This window comes from Capra hircus, chromosome 1 (genome assembly GCF_001704415.2).
Source record: "Capra hircus breed San Clemente chromosome 1, ASM170441v1, whole genome shotgun sequence".
NCBI lineage: Eukaryota > Metazoa > Chordata > Mammalia > Artiodactyla > Bovidae > Capra > Capra hircus.
In genome coordinates, this window is record NC_030808.1 from 134,928,163 (window position 1) to 134,946,552 (window position 18,390).

General features: G+C 49.3%; 1 protein-coding gene across 1 annotated transcript in view; it reads left to right on the top strand.

The window, feature by feature from the left end:
* Window positions 1-18,390, top strand: part of SLCO2A1 (solute carrier organic anion transporter family member 2A1) — a 94,107-nt gene that overhangs the window by 33,317 nt on the left and 42,400 nt on the right. Inside the window, exon 2 of the mRNA XM_018051074.1 lies at window positions 12,223-12,360. Within this exon, the coding sequence (XP_017906563.1) occupies window positions 12,223-12,360 (138 nt within the window). The remainder of the gene's footprint in view (window positions 1-12,222; window positions 12,361-18,390) is intronic.

Below are 18,390 nucleotides of genomic sequence, written 5' to 3' on the forward strand. Positions count from 1 at the left end.
CAGTACTCTTGCCTGGAAAATCCCATGGATGGAGGAGCCTGGTAGGCTGCAGTCTATGGGGTCGCGAAGAGTCGGACACAACTGAGCGACTTCACTTTCACTTTTCACTTTCATGCATTGGAGAAGGAAATGGCAACCCACTCCAGTGTTCTTGCCTGGAGAATCCCAGGGACGGGGGAGCCTGGTGGGCTGCCGTCTCTGGGGCCGCACAGAGTCGGACACGACTGAAGCAACTTAGCAGCAGAAGCAGCAGCAGCAGCATGTGCCAGATACTCAGCCAGATGCAGAAGATACAGACCAAAAAACAAGCAGACAAACTAATCATTACACAGACAAGGTGATGCGAGGAAAACTGCCCTTCAGTGCTTCCCTGTGGCCATGAACCAGCCTTCTGGGGCAGAGGGGTCCCTCCTTCCTGGCCAGCTTCCCAGGATCCTGGGCTCTTCCAATACATGCTTCCACACCCTACTTTCTCTCCGAAAAACTCACTTCCCCTTCCTTGAGAGCAGGAAGGGAAGGGCTTAATCTGCAAACCCTTCAGGGAAGTGAGGGAAAATATTCACATCCCATCTTGTTTTACAAAAATAGGAAGAACATAAAACAGGCGAAGTTTCTATATTAATACAGTATAAGTGGTGTTTTCCTGCCACAAATGGAGTCAAAGTTTCCCGAATGGCGCCTTATTTCACCTAACAACTCACTCTTGTGCCAACTTCCAAAAAAAAGACAAATGGTACTTGTTTTCCGAGAAGGAAAGCTTTGCTGACTTAAAAAATAAAAGTGACTTTGGAAATTTCTAAAGAATTTGGACACATACTTACATAAATGTCAATGATAATTTTGTTTCAAAGTTTTTATTTTTCTGGGAACCCTTGCGCACCATGCTTCTAGCTAATCTGATAAATTCATTTGGTCTGTGTGCTCATGTTTCATCTCTTCCAGAATGTTTTTAAATCTGCGATTCCTAAAGCCCACGCCACATGTCCTGGTCACCTTGGGCCATCTCTCACCCTTTGCTCTTTCATCCTCCTTCACAAATGCCACCAGGAGAGTCTAGACATCTGACTTCCTCATGGCTGGGGCTGAGCTTCAGACAGTTACCAGCAGGGAAAAGCCAAAGGGAAACAACAGCAGCCAAAAGCGTTTGAAGATTTCTGGTATCACTGCAGTGGCCCTTCCGCTGCCACGGAAACCCACATGTTTCTTTACAGATAGTGCTGACTTTTACACATCCAAGGGCCCTCAGGACTCAGTCTTATCAAAGGCCTCTCCTAGTCACAATAACAACAAAAACTGCAGAATTATGTGGCTTGGGGCTTGCAGTGTCCTGTTCAATTTTCTCTCACCTAGAGGCCTTTAGGTGAGATTTTTTTTTCTAAGCGAGTGGGCTAAACTAAAAATTGGCTGGAAAATCCTGGTCTGACCCAATTCCTTGGAGACCTGGATTGGAGAGGTCCTTGGCCCACGCCCCACCCCCACCAAGCAGTGTGACCCGTGGGGGAAACCGCTAAAGTGCTGTGGCCCTCTGGGCTTGCTGTGGCTTCTGGTGGACTCCCGGCCTCCACTGAGGCTCCAGTCCTCCGTGGAGCCGCTCCCGCAGACCTCCGATGATGTGCCAGACAGTAAGGTCACGGTGTGGAGAGCAAAAGCTAGTGAGAGGATGCCGGGCAGAGACACGTAGGGGCCTCCCCAGTGGGCAGAATCAGAGTCCCAGCTCTACAGACTGGCCACTGCCCTCTTAGGGAACAAGGAAGCTGTGAGGGGAATCTGTGTTGTTCTGTTTAGATTGTTCTGATTTTCATACTTCCCAGGGCACCCAGGACCGCGTCTTAGCAAACACTTTGTCTAGTTTATGATAATGCGAAAGACACTACTACAGGTACCTTCTGTGACTACCACCCACTTGGACCCTGGGCTGGCTATTTTGAATCTCTGAGCTTTATCTTGTTCAGGCTTTCTTCCCACGTGGGAATGTACCTGATTTCCTGAATCACTTCTTAAAAGACATATTCCCCTTTGGGGCCACTGAACCGTGGTTTGGATCCAAAGTCACACCCTGCTGAAGGTACAGGAGGGTAAGCAGGCCAATGGGGCTGAAGGAGACCTTCACTCCAGGACACATCTTTGCTTTGCTTCCTCTCTTGGCAGGACAGGGGCAAGATTCCCCTCTCCCCTCAAGCTCAGAGGAGCCTCAGAGGACCCAACACACAGACTTCCTTTCCTTTCAGATGCTGCCTCTTTGAGGTCATTGGGAAACAGCCGGAAATCACCTTTTCTGAGTTTCCTTCTTTGTCCCTATTGCATTAGGACCTCTTGAGCCTGGAGTCTCACCTCCCAGATCTTACCCATTGGGTGAACTTCCAACCAGGACTGAGAATGGGCTATAAGAGTAAAGACACTAAAAAAATAGAAATATTTAAGTGGAGATGGAGAGACACCCTAAGCCAGCACCACTCTCCAGCCATGTGACTTCTGTTGGAGATAGCCTGACCACTTTGGAAAATCCTAGTCAACTGAATGAGGTGTCAGGATGCATGAGTGTCCTAGGGGGTGAGGGAGGGAAGGTTGTGGAGAAGAGCCTGGGTACACTTTTTCGCTCGACTACTTAGGCCCCTGACAAGTACATACACCTTTTTTTTTTTTTCCTTTGAAAAAGTGGGGACAGAATTATTAATTTTTTTATTGGATTTAGCATCAGGAGGTGGATTCGGTTCACAATTCAAGATGGCAGGCTCAGCATGTGTTTGTCTCCCTTCATCTCTAATACCCTCGTTAGGGTAAGAGCAATGAATTTAAAAAATATGAAAACTAATAACAGAAAAAAAAAAAAGTACAGGAATTATGAGTGGATGAAATATCCAAAAAATTTCAGCAAGATGGAGGGTGGTTGGAAAGTGTCGATAGATGAGGCAAAGTGGAAGAGAGTGGACTCTGAAGGGCATGTGTGGGGCTGACGGTAGGGGGCTTGGAACTTGGCACAGTCATGGAGAGCTGCAGGTTCAGAGTGCGTGGGGATGGAAGAAGGCAGCGGTGACAGACAAGTGGAGCTGGACCTGAGGGGTTAATACAGCGCGGCCCTTTACCTTGGGCTTCTCTCCATGCCTTGAGGGACCGTCAGCTGGTGTGGGTGGGCACCCAGGGGGTAAGCCCTACTGCTGGCTCCAGGCTTGCTTGCCACAAAGTGAAGTGATCCAATGAGGATACAAATACTGATAGAACTATTAAAAGTTGGGGAGAAGAGGGAGAGAGAGGGGACCTGAATAAGTGAGCTAAATCTTCTATCGTGGCACACAGTCAAAAGTGATAAATCAAGAAATTGCAAAACAAGAATATAATGTTGAGATATGCGGATGTAATCGACAGAAACACTAAAAAGAGTATGTCCCTGGACGGTAGTACTTGAGGTAGGCTACAGTTGAGCATAGGGCTGGCCTTGTCATTCTTAGTCCTTCCATATGACAATTTTTTAAAAAAACATGTGCATGTGATACATTGAATTCAAAGTAAAAGAAAAAAGTGAACATAAATGGAAGTGGATTTGTGGTTAAGTAGGAGGGATCCCAGCTGACCATGAAAAGGGGCTTCTGAATGGCAATGTGGCACAAACCCAGCTGGGTGGTCACCGTGGCTGGGCAGCTCTGGTGCTGCCCAAGAGACGTGCGAGCCTCCGGCTATTCCTGACTCCCTGCCCCAGTCCACTTCAGCCTGGTGAGGAGGAACAACAAGGATTCTGGGGCCAGATCTTGACCCACACAGGTTGGAGGGACGAAAGCAAGTGGCGCCTCTGAGACTCCTCTCTCACTTAGAACTGCTGCTCTGCTGGGCAGGGCAAGATTAAGGTTTCCTTGAGCTCTTCTTGACTCTTGACTCTTCCTCCTTCCTTCTTTCCTTCCTTCCATATAGCTCCATTTAGACTACTGACATCTGCTGTTTAAGGATGGGAACATTGATCTAAACTGGGAGGTCACAGCCAGTGTCCCAGTCCCGCCCCACCTCCTGCTCCTGAATGGCTTTCTTCCCACTCCTGGTTCCCATAAGTGTGTTAAACCATCTCAGAGACATCACATCCTGGTGAGCCTAGGGCATCGGCTGAATTTTCTAGAGTTTTGCCTTCATCGGGATGCGTGTGGACAAAATCAGAGTTGATTGACAGCAGAGTCAGTGATTAGATGGGTAGTAATCCTGTGAGGACCACATTTCAGAGATTCTTCTAGCATCCCTATAATTCTAATTAGGTGCTTCAGATCATAGTTCTCTGTTTAGTTCAGAAAAGAAGGCCATGAACCTGCATAGCAGAAGAAACTATGGCTGGGCTGGACTTTGGCCCTTTCTTGTTCATCCCGAGCATAAGGGTTTCACTCTTTGTCCTAATGGTTTACCCTTATAGTCTGATTATTTACTTACGTAGAGCTCTGAAGTTTGGCTGGGGCCCGGGGTTCCATCTGAACCTTCACTTGGTGTCTCAGCATCTTTCAGCCGTTCTTAGCTCTTTGGCAAAGGTGGTGAAAAGAGTCATCTCTATTAGAAGAAAGATCTTCATGACCACTCCAATCTCTCTGCTTCCTTCCTGTCTGAATTTCCTCTCCATGTTTGTTAAGATTGGAAAAAGAATAGAGCTGTGAACGTGAACAGTTAGATGTTTTAGAGCTTCCCGTCCACCACACCCTGCAAGAATGTTCCCTTGCATTAATTTTCCCTTCGCACTTCCTTCTACAAGATGTGCCTGAAGACTTGTATAGTTTTAACACACACACAACACGAAAAGCTAGATGTTTACATTAACACACACATTTAAATATCTACCTGGATTTTGATGGTTTCAAAGTGAACTCTTTAACAGATTTATTCCAGTGACACCGCCAACGCTCATAGTTAAAAAAAAAACAAAACTGTTTGTGGAATTCCCTTCAAAGACTCAGAAGATTATTTTGAATACCTTGGTGGTTGCAAATCAATTTGAAGTCAAATTTTCCTTAAATCAACTTTATTGAGGTATAGTGTATGTATTATATGGCTTCCTTGGTGGCTCAGATGGTGAAGAATCTGCCTGCAGTGCAGGAGACCTGGGTTTGATCCCTGGATTGAGAAGATCCCCTGGAGAAGGGAATGGCAACCCACTCCAGTATTACTGCCTGGAGACATCCATGGACAGAGGAACCTGGTGGGCTACAATCCATGAGGTCACAAAGAGTCACACACGACTGAGCAACTAACACTTCATTTCACTTTACATATAATAAAGTGCACAGATTTTAAATGATTGATGAGTTGCTTGTAGACTGATTAAAAGCAATGCTGAGGGGGAAATTTATAATGATTGAGGACAGACCCTTGGAACAAACCTGCAGCTTCCCAAATGGCTCCTCTGATGGACATATGTTCTGGAAGAGAGTTCATCAGTTAGACTATTTAAAGACCTATTCATTCACTTGACAATGAATGAGCCCCAATTAAGGACTAGGCATTGTTCCAGACAAGAGGACATGGCATCTTAAAAAACACACATCATTTTTCCTCTGTGAATTCTGGATTTTGGTGGGGGTGATGACCATAAGTGATAAATGTGTGATGTAATTTTAGGAAGCAATTCAGTTCACTTCAGTTGCTCAGACATGTCTGACACTTTGTGACCTCATGGACTGCAGCACACCAGGGTTACCTGTCCATCATCAACTCCCGGAGCTTGCTCAAACTCATGTCCATTGAGTCAGTGATGCCATCCAACCATCTCTATTGTTCCTCTATTGTTCCATCCTCTATTGTTCCCTTTTTTTCCTGCTTTCAATATTTTCCAGCATCAGGGTCTTTTCTAATGAGCCAATTCTTCACATCAGGTGGCCAGAAGTATTGGAACTTCAGCTTCAGCATCAGTCCTTCCAATGAACATTCAGGGTTGATTTCCTTTAGGATTGATTGATTTGATCTCCTTGCCATCCAAGGGACTCTCAAGAGTCTTCTCCAACACCAAAGTTCAAAAGCATCAATTCTTCGGCACTCAGCCTTCTTTATGGTCCAACTCACATTTATACATCACTACTGGAAAAACCATAGCTTTGACTAGATAGATTTTTGTTGGCAAAGTAATGTCTCTGCTTTTTAATATGCTGTCAAGGTTTATCATAGCTTTTCTTCCAAGGAGCAAGTGTCTTTCAATTTCATGGCTGCAGTCACCCTCTGCATTGATTTAGGAGCCCAAGAAAATAAAGCCTGTCACTGTTTCCATTGTTTCCCCATCTATTTGCCATGAAGTGATGAGGCTAGATGGCATGACCTTAGTTTTTGAATGTTGAGTTTTAAACCAGCTTTTTCACTCTCCTAGGAAGCAATAACTGCTATGAAAAGGAAAAAAGTGGAGTGAGGAGACAGAAAATGCTGGTGGGCTATTTTTAAAAAGATAATACAGCCATGTAATATATCTTTATTTTCTTTTTCTTTTGTGAAGAAATCTCAAGACCCAGATTCTACCATAAGCTACTTTTAAAAGGGACATGGAATCCTTCCATAAACTATATTCTGCAGAATGCTAGAGTCTATAGACATTTCATTTATATACAGGGGGTCATATGGCTAAAGAAGCCATGGAGAAAGTTGGGTAAAACAAAGCTAAAAGCCAGTCTTTACTGAAGGTTTTCTTAGAGACTTTAATATTCTAATACGAACTGTAAATATTCACAAGGAAGGATGGTAGCATGCAAAGTTTTCCAAACTTTTTTCTCCCAGGAATTCTTTCAACTCGGAGCATCTCAAACAAGTGGTGACCTACCTAACACACTGTGGGAAATTCTGTCCTAGAGTTTTCATGCCACAGGAGATGGGAAAGCAACAGAGAGTTTCAATTATTTGGGCAGGAGGAGGAGAGGTGGGAGCCTGGGCTTATTAGCTATCTCTCCAGAATGTGGAGCACATGCTGTGGGTCAAGCAGGTCTCTAGGGCTTTAAACACAGACCCTTTTATGCAAGCCTACCAAGGCAGCGGGAACAGGTATTGTCAAAGCTCCTGTTTGCTAGTGGGGAAACTGCTATCAGAGGGTCGAATACATAGTCAGAGGTCACACCATTCATTACAAGGTCAGGATGGGAGCTTCGGCTTGTTTGAGTCCCAAACCCCAACTATCAAATCCCACAACACCATGCCGTCTAAGTGGTGGGGGGATGGGTTGCAACCCAGTGAGCAAACCTGTCCTTCTCCCACCAGACCATCGCCTTATGCTCACAAGCCCCACAGTCTCATAAGGGGTGGGTTTCCATCTGCCCTGCATGGGGTCAAGTGTGTGCTGCTCCATGTCACGCTGGCCATGGAACAGGTACTTGATAACTTCCAGTAGCCTGAGTCCCGTCCATGTAAGCTCAGTAGAGAAACCAGATGGCTGTGACCTTGAGCAGCTCTGGACCGAAATCTACTGGAATCTTCTCTCCACTTCTACCTCTTTACCCAGCATCCTCTCCTCACCTTTCCTTCCCCTGAAGCCACAGATCTCATTCCTCTTCATCTGCTGAATCCACTGGAACCTGGGATCTCATATACACAACAGCCCTTCTGCTGGGGTGCCTGTAAGGGACCCCAACCTGACAGGGCTGCAGTGGCTGAAAGCTGGCAGTGCAGTAGGCTTTGCTGGGATGTGAGGTGAGAAAGGCGCCCCCTAGCTCTAGCTGGAGTCTTCCACGTCGTGTCTGCAGGGATTTTTGTATTACTGGAAAGATCAAAGACATCTTTCAGGAAAAGATATGAGACAGATGTTTTTCCCCGCCATCCTGACCTCTCTCTCCTCAGACTGCTAGGGAATCAAGTAGAGACTGTGTGAGCTTAGTCCCTCAGTCAGGTCCGACTCTGTGACCCCATGGACTGTAGCCCACCAGGCTCCTCTGTCCATGGGGGTTTGCCAGGCAAGAATGCTGGAGTGGGTTGCCATGCCCTCTTCCAGGGGATCGTCCTAACCCAGGGACTGAACCCAGTTCTTCTGCATTGCAGGCAGATTCTTTACCATCTATCTGAGCCACCAACCAGCTGCTCGAGTAGAGATCAATCACTCCTGTTAATTCATTACTGATTTGGTTACAGGGAGACTGGTATTTTTGAACTTTATATGCAGTAACTTGGGTGTTCCAAACCTGAACTCCTGTCCTCTCTCTCCATCTGGACTCTTCCTCCTGGGCCTCCATCTGACGCACAGCCTTGACCCCTTCCTGGCCTTCAGGCTGGAAACTCTGCCCCTTTTCTTCCACCTCAAATCAAGGACAAGAGCCTTATCAACAACCTCTGCAGGAGCCTCTAAGCTGCCACTCCCTGCCTCCCCACTGCCTTGGACATTGGCCCAGCCCTCTGTCCCTCCCAGGCTGCTCTGACACCCCTCAGCCCTCTGCTGGATGCCACCCTGAATGCCAGTCACATGCCAAGCAATCCGGAGGCCTCTGCGCAGAAGTCAGCATCAGGTGGCAGGACTTTAGGAAGCTACTTTGAATTGGACACATAGCTGAGCCCTGTGCTGGGCAAGGGAACCATTGAAGGGTTATCCACACAGAGATGGGAAAGATGATTTCGTGAAGACTGAGCAAAGATGCAGACAGTGAGTGTGCGCTGTGGGGTAGTGTGTGACCTTGATGAAGTTTGAAGGACAAGAGATTCTAGCTCCGGTTCTACATAACAAAGCAGCCCTAAACGTAGTGCTTAAAACAATGGCAACATTTAGATTGCTCATGGATCCGCCGTCTGTGGAAGGCTTGGTGGGCATATAGCTCACCTTTCATTGAAGGCTGGAATCCTAAGCTGGCTACAGGCTGAAACTTTAACTGGATTTATCGGCTGGAACCTCACCATGTGGATCCCCCATGAGTAGGGAAGAGGGGCTTCCTTACAATGTGATGTCTGGGGTCTAAGTTCCCATGAAAGAGCTGGGGGGTTCACTATTAACTTTCAAGACTTAGCCATAGAGGTCACAGAGCATCACTTCTGCTTCCTTCTCTCTTTTAGAAGCAAATAGGTAAGACTGACCCATATTGAAAGGAAGAGAACGCAGATCCCACATCTTGATGGATGAATGTCATGTCACATTGTAAGGGGTGTATGTGGGCCAGGAGACATTGGTGTAGCTGTCTTTGTAAAACATGATCCACCCTGCAGACTATGGAAAAGAGGCAGGCAGAGTCCAGGACCTGTAGCGTCGGGGATGACACTCCAAAGGGCATTGGTTTTCATCTTGTGAAAAGTGGGGAGCCAGTGAGAGTTATTAATCTGGGTGTAACTGGCTCACATTGATGTTTGATAAAGCTCTTCCTGGAGTGATGAGATGGAAGACTGGAAGGCGGCAGACAGGAGATCTGTGAGAGGCTGTTGAAGGAATCTGGCAGAGATAAGAGAGGGAGGGCCTGAAGCCAGACATAATCTGGAGGTGAAGGCAGGTCAAATGCAAGAGGCGCCAGATGAAATCACAGTGGCACCAAATGTCAGAGGTGAGGACCAGGCATCCAGGAGGATTTCCGGTTTCTGGCTTAGGGCACTGAGCGAACATGATCCGGAATGAAGGAAAAACCGGAGAGGTTTGTGGGGGGAGGACACTGGGCCCTATTTAGGAAGCGATTAGTCTGGGGGAGGGGTCTGAGAATGTCCGTAATGACATGTCCACCACAACGTGTGATGCCCTTGAGTGTAAAAACCCTGGGGGACATTCTGGAGCATAGTCTGAGATGTGGGCACCACAAACGGGGTTTCCAGTGCACATGCGCAGAAAGGGCACCGTGTCCAGGGATGGTGACTACAGACAATTTGAGTGGGGCTGGTTGGGGGGCATTAACCTTCGGGGGTGATCAGGAGAAGATAATCTGGTAAGGTGTCCAAGACTAAATTGCCTGTATCCTGGACGTAGCAGGTGCTGTGGGCTTAGCAGGTGCTGGGCTCTCCAGGTGCCTGGCATGCCCAGTTTGGGGCCTGCCTCTCACACAATGGAGTAGCCACGGCAGGTTCCTGCCCTCGTGAGCCCTTGGTCTCCCCAGCTCTGAGGCGCTAGGATCCACCCCCTCTCTCCCTCTCTGGACTTCTGTTTCACCATTTGTAAGAGAGACTGGATCATTTTCTAGACTACCTTTATCACAAAATGTTGAGAATTCCAGTACACGAAAAGCAGCAGAGCTGAGCCTCCCTGGGGAGGCAGGGGTGGCGAGTGAGCAGGCTTCCTCCTGCCACCCATGAGGCAGATGGCTGTGACCTTGAGCAGCTCTGGACAGAAATCCACTGAAACCTTCTATCTACTTCAGTCTCTTTACCCGGCATCTTCTGCCCACCTTTCCTTCCCCTGAAGCCACAGATCTCATTCTTCTTCATCTGCTGAGTCCACTGGAACCTCGGGTCTCAGATACACACCAGCCCTTCTGCTGGGGCGCCTGTAAGGGACCCCAACCTGACAGGGCTGCAGTGGCTGAAAGCTGGCAGTGCAGTAGGCTCTACTGGGGTATGAAGTGAGAAAGGCGCCCCCTAGCTCTAGGTCGAGTCTTCCACGTCATGTCTGCAGGGATTTTTGTATTTACTGGAAAGAGCAAAGACATCTTTCAGGAAAAGATCTGAGACAGATGTTTTTCCCCACCATCCTGACCTCTCTCTCCTCAGACTGCTAGGGAACCAAGTAGAGACTGTGTGAGCTTCGTCCCTCAGTCAGGTCCGACTCTGTGACCCCATGGACTGTAGCCCACCAGGCTCCTCTGTCCGTGGGTGTTCGCTAGGCAAGAATACTGGAGTGGGTTGCCATGCCCTCCTCCAGGGGATCTTCCCAACCCAGGGACTGAACCCAGTTCTTCCGCATTGCAGGCAGATTCTTTACCAGCTGAGCCACCAACACTGCTTTTGCCCTCTCTCCCTGGCTTACAGTGTCTCCTAGCTGATCCTGGCTTCTGACCTCTCAGCCCATCCTTCTTCCCTTTAACTTTGATTTGCATCACTGAGGGACAGTGTAAATTCCAGGAGGCCCACTGTTCTGGGGTGGAGGCCACAGCCTCCCCTTCCCGGGAGCCCAGAGGCAGTTAGATCTTCCCTTGACTTAGTGAAATGCAGGCCGACACAGGGAGCTTCTGAGATGGGTTGAAAAGAAGGCAGGCTCAGGAGGGGGGTGGCAGTGCTTGGACAAGTGTCTGCTTTTGTGTGTGTTGGCCACCTTGATTTGGATGTATGAGCAGGCAGCTTGGGCTGCACCCTGGGCTTCCAGAGGCTTTACACTGGCAGGTTGGAAGACGTCAGTTCTGACCCCAAAGCCTAGAGTGGGGCCCCTGTGGACGGCTGGCTTGGCTTAACAAGGAAATAGAAATGAGGGTGGATCCCTGTTGCTTTCCTGAGATGCCAGCCCTTCCAGTGAGGGAAGAGCTTTGGCAGACTAGGAGACAGACTGGCACCCCGCCCTTCCCTGAAGGAGAAGTGCTGTCCTCAGAAGGGGCACTTCCAGGGGGTTTGGGGCTCTGAGCCTGCTCTCAGCCCAACAGCCAAGAACCCAGGAGCACTGAGCGTGCAGCCAACTCCAGATGCCACGACCCCTCTCCACCTGTGCCGCTGTGTATCTGTCCCGGTCAACCACGGAAAGCAGATTTGCTCATCACATTTACTCACACCCACAGGACAAGGCCTATGGGACAGGGTGGGATGCCTTTCCCAGGCCTTTATCTTCATCCAGAGGAGGAGCCAGCATCGGCACAAACACCTCGTATAAGAAGAGGTGGTAACAAGCTGGGCTGGTGTGTTCACTGAAATGGCCTGGGTGAGAGCCCATCCTGCAGCCTCACTGGGGTATGAGAAGGGAGTCTAGGGGGATGGGTGTCGATGGGGAAGGGGAATGGAGGCCCGGTCAGAGGTGTGGAGCAGTGTGACACCCCTGCTTGTTTGTGACATGAATGGGCTGGGAAGGGGACCCTCAACCTTCATGGGACCCAGGAAGGAGGGCAGAGCTATCAGAGAAAAATCTGATGAGTCAGACCTTTAAGGATGCTTCTCCAACTCTGCGGTTTTCCTGCCATGTGACAAGAATGGCTGAAATGATGGGAATGGCTGCCATGCCTTGACCAAGGTCAGGGGTGAAACGGGTCTGAGGATGGCGGCATTTCACCCTGGGACCACCTGATGGGGAACGTGTTCCCAACGAACAAGGGAGGGAACGGGCCAGGCTGCTGGGCCTCTGTGCCCCAGAGTGGAGAGCAGAAATGGGCAGCAGGGCTCCCTGTCCAGCAACCTCACTGCCCCGTCTCCTCACAGGTGTTTGTGCTGTGCCATGGCCTCCTGCAGCTCTGCCAGCTCCTGTATAGTGCCTACTTCAAGAGCAGCCTCACCACCATCGAGAAGCGATTTGGCCTCTCCAGTTCTTCCTCAGGTTTCATCTCCAGCTTGAATGAGGTAAGCAAGATGCTCTAGTCCATTGGAACCCACCCAAGCATCACTGTGCTCACGGGATCCAGGAGGGGGCTCTGGAGGAGCAGATCGGGGCAGGGGGCACATGGGGATGGAGACAGCCAGATACACTTCCCCTGGCACCAGGCACTGAGCTGAGAGCCTCCGGAGTTTCCTGACCTCCTCACCACTCCCCTGCGAGCGGGTGCTGCACTTCCTCCAACAGGTGAGGGCACCGGGGTTCAACAAGGTCAGCAGCTTGCCCGAGGTGTGCAGGCCTGCTGACTTCAAACTCCGTGCCTCTGGTTGAGTTCTGTGACCACCTACCAGTTTACGTGCCCTCCGTCCATCCCCATCCAGAGGAAGACGAGCCGCAGGCACACAGGTAGGGGAGCAGCTCCCGGAGGCCAACTCAGTGGCCTTGACTCCCAGACAAGGTCACAGGTCTATGACTTCCTGTCTTTTCTTTCCACGAGGCCCACTCGTGTTCTGGGGTGGAGGCCATAGCCTCCCCCTCGTGGGAGCCCAGGTGCAGTTAGATCTTCTGTTGACTTAGTGAAATTCAGGCCAACACAGGGGCTCTCATGGGCAGCTTCTGAGGTGAGAGGAAAAGAAGGCGGGAGGTCTCCCAGCAGCCCCCAACCACCACCTTCCAGCCAGCTCATCCCCCAGCCAGCTCCCCACTGGAAACGCCCCTTTACCCTTCAGTCCTGTGTCCCCTCAGGCCCACACAGGAGTGCCCCTCAGGAACCCTCCCCACCACGCCAGGGCAGATCCCCCTGCAATCCTCCCAGGAGGACTGTTTTCACAGCGGTCATGTCTTTTAGGCAGAAAGCCTACCTGATCCTGGTGGCCACACCAGATCAGAGCCCAGGTCTGTCTGACGGCCACCACCACAAAGCCCCTCTTCTACAACCCCCGCCCTGCTCTTTGTCCACCAGCCCTGCTCTGCCCAAAAGCTAGCCCCCAGACACACTGCTGGAATCTCTACTGCTGCCTCTCTTGACACGCGCTCTGCCTCCATGGACTTCCTCCACTGTGATGGACACACCCTTGTACACGTGCAGCCCTAGGACCCATCAGTCATGCCTGCTGGCCTCATGGGCCTCAGACCCTCCTCTGAGCTCCCAGGCCCACGTGATATTTTCAGTTTTCTGGATGTCTGCTTTCTCTTTCCCAAACTCAGATGAGTTTTTCAACAATCAGGTTTTAGACATCCCTATGGGCATGCTGCTGCTGCTGCTGCTAAGTCGCTTCAGTCATGTCCGACTCTGTGCGACCCCAGAGACGGCAGCCCACCAGGCTCCCCCATCCCTGGGACTCTCCAGGCAAGAACACTGGAGTGGGTTGTCATTTCCTTCTCCAGTGCATGAAAGTGAAAAGTGAAAGTGAAGTCGCTCAGTTGTGTCCGACTCTTCGCGACCCCATGGACTGCAGCCTACCAGGCTCCTCCATCCATGGGATTTTCCAGGCAAGAGTACTGGAGTGCGGTGCCATTGCCTTCTCCGTCCCTATGGGCATAGTCTGAGGCAAATATAAGAAAGTTAATTCCTTGAACCTAACAATCCTGTGTGTGTGCTTTGTAAGAAAACGTGCATCTCTCTGGGTGTATATCTGTTTCTACCTCTGTGTGAGTCTGTGTGTGTGTCTGTGTGTATGACTGCGTGTGTCTGTGATCTGTGTGTATATTTGTGTATCTGTCTGTGTGTATTTGTGTATCTGTGTGTGTCTGGATGTGTATCTGTGTGTGTTGAAAGGAAGTGAATGGGTGAATGTGTGGAGTACAATCCCATTGATTCTTTTTTTAAAATTTTTTGAAAATTTTATTATTTATTTATTTGGCTGCACCCTATCTTGGTTGTGGCCTGTGGAATCTTTGATCTTCATTGCCGCATAAGGGATCTTTAGTTGTGGCATGCGGATTCTTGTTCCCTGATCAGTGATCAAACCTGGGCCCCCTGCATTAGGAGTATATGGAGTCTTAGCCACTGGACCACTAGGGAGGTCCCAATCCTATTGATTCTGACCCCAGCATTTAAAAACAGACTAGGAAAGTAGGGGTCTTACTGGGAAAGCAGAGGGCAGCCAAATAAGAGGGAGCTTCATGGTCAAGCTCGAGGCTCCCAGCTTTTAGGGTGGGCAGTAAGGAACTGGCCTGGCTTCTTGAACAGAGTCAGGGCTGGGTGTATAGTCAATGAAGATGAGCCCTCTGGAGAGGAGCCTGGGAGACACCTGAGGTACAGGACGGTGCATCCTGAAGTCAGATGGCTAGGAGGCCTTCACTAAGCCTGGCTTGAGCAGCTGGGGGAGAATAGGGTCCTGGTGATCCTGCAAAGGAAGGAAAAGACAGGATTTGGTAGCTGCTTGAGCCAGGACTGAAGGCTAAGTGAAGTGAAAGTTGCTGAGCTGTGTCCGACTCTTTGCAACATCATGGACTGCCCAGTCCATGGAATTCTCCAGGCCAGAACACTGGAGCGGGTAGCCTTTCCCTTCTCCAGGGGATCTTCCCAACCCAGGGATTGAACCCAGGTCTCCCACATTGCAGGCAGATTCTTTACCAGCTGAGCCACAAGGGGATTGGAGGCACCACAGACCAAAAGGCAGCTGCCTGTCAGAAGCATGAGGGGTGTGAGAAAGAACAGGCCTGGTGGAGGGGAAGGCAAACCCATCTGATCGCCTGGAGTGTGCAGCCAGCCAGAGATGGGAGCCTGCACGCTGCAGGCCAGTCTCCAAGCCAGTGGGGCCCAGCGGTGAGGGGAAGAGGAGACAGGGTTGGTCGGATCAGGCCGGCAGCAGGAGGAGGGGCTTGGCTGGCAGGGAAGATGTCAGCATCTGCCAGTGAAGCACCAGCTTCACCTACAGTAGCCCTTAATGCCCAGGTTTGCCCTGGGTCCCTTTGTTTTGAGACATTAATGGGCAGGGATGTGTTACAAATGCTCTGACACGAAGTCCACAGAGCTGTTTGGGGCCAGGTCAGGGCTGAGGGGATGTGGCCTGGGCTGCAGAGCCCCTCCTCTCCTCAGCTAGAATAGCTGCTGCTGCTATTAAGGAAAATAATTTTTTTCAAAGGAGCTCCACTGCTGAAGGAAAGATTGGGAACCAAGGGCTTAAGCCAGTCATAAGAGCCATAGGGACCCAGTTCCCTCCAATAACCCAGCCCAGTTTGCTCCCAGTACTTGGGGCTGGGCGTCCCCAAGTCCTTTCTGAGCCTCCCTTTGGGGCCCTCCCCCATTCCTCTCCAAAACCTTGCAAGTCAGCCTCAGTTAGCTTAGCTGATATGGTCTGACATTTACAATTACTTCCTGAAAAATGATAGGGAAACAAGAAGGGAATAAAATCTAAGAAGCATAACAAAGCTTTGTTTCCAGGTACTGGTTACAGAATGTCCTAGAACCACATCTGGCCAGGAACTGGCGCAACTTCTCAGTCAGGCTAGGCATCCTCACCCACCTTCATATTCCCTTTCTCTGTGTGTCATAAACCATTCTTTTTCTTGGCCACACAGGAGGGGTCTCCTGGGTAATCCTTCCTCTTCTTGAAAAAGCCTGCTGTTTACTCCTTCATCCATTCATTTATTCAACAAACATTTCATGAGCACCAACTGTGTGTCAAACACCATTCTAGGTGCTGGGGAGACAGGAATGAACAGAAAAAAAAATCTCTGCTCACATATCATTCTAAAGATAAGTATGACATTTACTTATAGAAATGTGCTTCTAACCCCCCATGAGCGGACTAGAAGCACATACAGAACAAGGAAAGCCGTGGACTGGCTGAGCTCCCAAGACAAGAGCTGAGGTGCAGAGCCTGAGCTCTGAGAGCTGAGAGAACAGGGAGGCAAGAAGGAACCAGCCAAGGAGACTGAGAAGGGGCAGCCAGGGGCAGCAAACTAGGAGACGGTGGTGTCATGGAAACTCAGTGAAAGGAGGGTTTTAGGAAGAGAGCAGTGGTCAACTGAATCAAAAGGTGCTGAGAGATCAAGTGAGAAGAGGATTAGCCAGTGGGCTTGGCAATGAAGAGGTCGCTGATGATCATGAGAAGAGCCACATACCAAGCTTCTGGTCCCTATTTCCTGAGACAGGGGAACCTGCTTTAATAGCTGGAAGGAGACTGTGGCTTGGACAGGGCAGGGGCTATGCGTGCTAAGATCCAGGGCTCCTCTGGCTCGGGTGAACTTACTTCCTAGGGTACATGACCATCTTGGAGTCAAGGTCAGAAGATCTGCCAGCCCCTCTTTTACCATTGAAGAGCCTGCTCCCCAAGCTGGGGCCTTTGATTCCCCTCTTTGGTGGGGCTTAGAGAGCAGGCCTTCCAGGGAGCACCAAGAGCTTGAGTTACTGGTGTTTCCAGTTGGGAAGGGAATTGGGGCGCTTTAATCCTCATCCCTCATCATTTCATGCAAAGATGGGCTCAATAAAAGACAGAGATGGTATGGACCTAACAGAAGCAGAAGATATTAAGAAGAGGTGGCAAGAATACACGGAAGAACTGTACAAAAAAAGATCTTCATGACCCAGATAATCACGATGGTGTGATCACTCATCTAGAGCCAGACATCCTGGAATGTGAAGTCAAGTGGGCCTTAGAAAGCATCACTACAAACAAAGCTAGTGGAGGTGATGGAATTCCAGTTGAGCTATTTCAAATCCTGAAAGATGATGTTGTCAAAGTGCTGCACTCAATATGCCAGCAAATTCGGAAAACTCAGCAGTGGCCACAGGACTGGAAAAGGTCAGTTTTCATTCTAATACCAAAGAAAGGCAATGCCAAAGAATGCTCAAACTACTGCACAATTGCACTCATCTCACACACTAGTAAAGTAATGCTCAAAATTCTCCAAGCCAGGCTTCAGCAATACGTGAACCGTGAACTCCCTGATGTTCAAGCTGGCTTTACAAAAGGCAGAGGAACCAGAGATCAAATCGCCAACATCTGCTGGATGATGGAAAAAGCAAGAGAGTTCCAGAAAAACATCTATTTCTGCTTTATTGACTATGCCAAAACCTTTGACTGTGTGGATCACAATAAACTGTGGAAAATTCTGAAAGAGATGGGAATACCAGACCACCTGACCTGCCTCTTGAGAAATGTGTATGCAGGTCAGGAAGCAACAGTTAGAACTGGACATAGAACAACAGATTAGTTCCAAATAGGAAAAGGAGTACATCAAGGCTGTATATTGTCACCCTGCTTATTTAACATATATGCAGAGTACATCATGAGAAACGCTGGACTGGAAAAAACACAAGCTGGAATCAAGATTGCCGGGAGAAATATCAATAACCTCAGATATGCAGATGACACCACCCTTATGGCAGAAAGTGAAGAGGAGCTAAAAATCCTCTTGATGAAAGTGAAAGAGGAGAGTGAAAGAGTTGGCTTAAAGCTCAATATTCAGAAAACGAAGATCATGGCATCAGGTCTCATCACTTCATGGGAAATAAAATGGGGAAACAGAAACAATGTCAGACTTTATTTTTTGGGGCTCCAAAATCACGGCAGATGGTGATTGCAGCCATGAAATTAAAAGACGCTTACTCCTTGGAGGAAAAGTTATGACCAACCTAGATAGCATGTTCAAAAGCAGAGACATTACTTTGTCGACTAAGGTCCGTCTAGTCAAGGCTATGGTTTTTCCAGTGGTCATGTATGGATGTGAGAGTTGGACTGTGAAGAAGGCTGAGCACCAAAGAATTGATGCTTTTGAACTGTGGTGTTGGAGAAGACTGTTGAGAGTCCCTTGGACTGCAAGGAGATCCAACCAGTCCATTCTGAAGGAGATCAGCCCTGGGATTTCTTTGGAAGGAATGATGCTAAAGCTGAAGCTCCAATACTTTGGCCACCTCATGCGAAGAGTTGACTCATTGGAAAAGACCCTGATGCTGGGAGGGATTGGGGGCAGGAGGAGAAGGGAATGACTGAGGATGAGATGGCTGGATGGCATCACGGACTCAATGGACGTGAGTCTGAGTGAACTCCGGGAGTTGGTGATGGACAGGGAGGCCTGGCGTGCTGCGATTCATGGGGTCGCAAAGA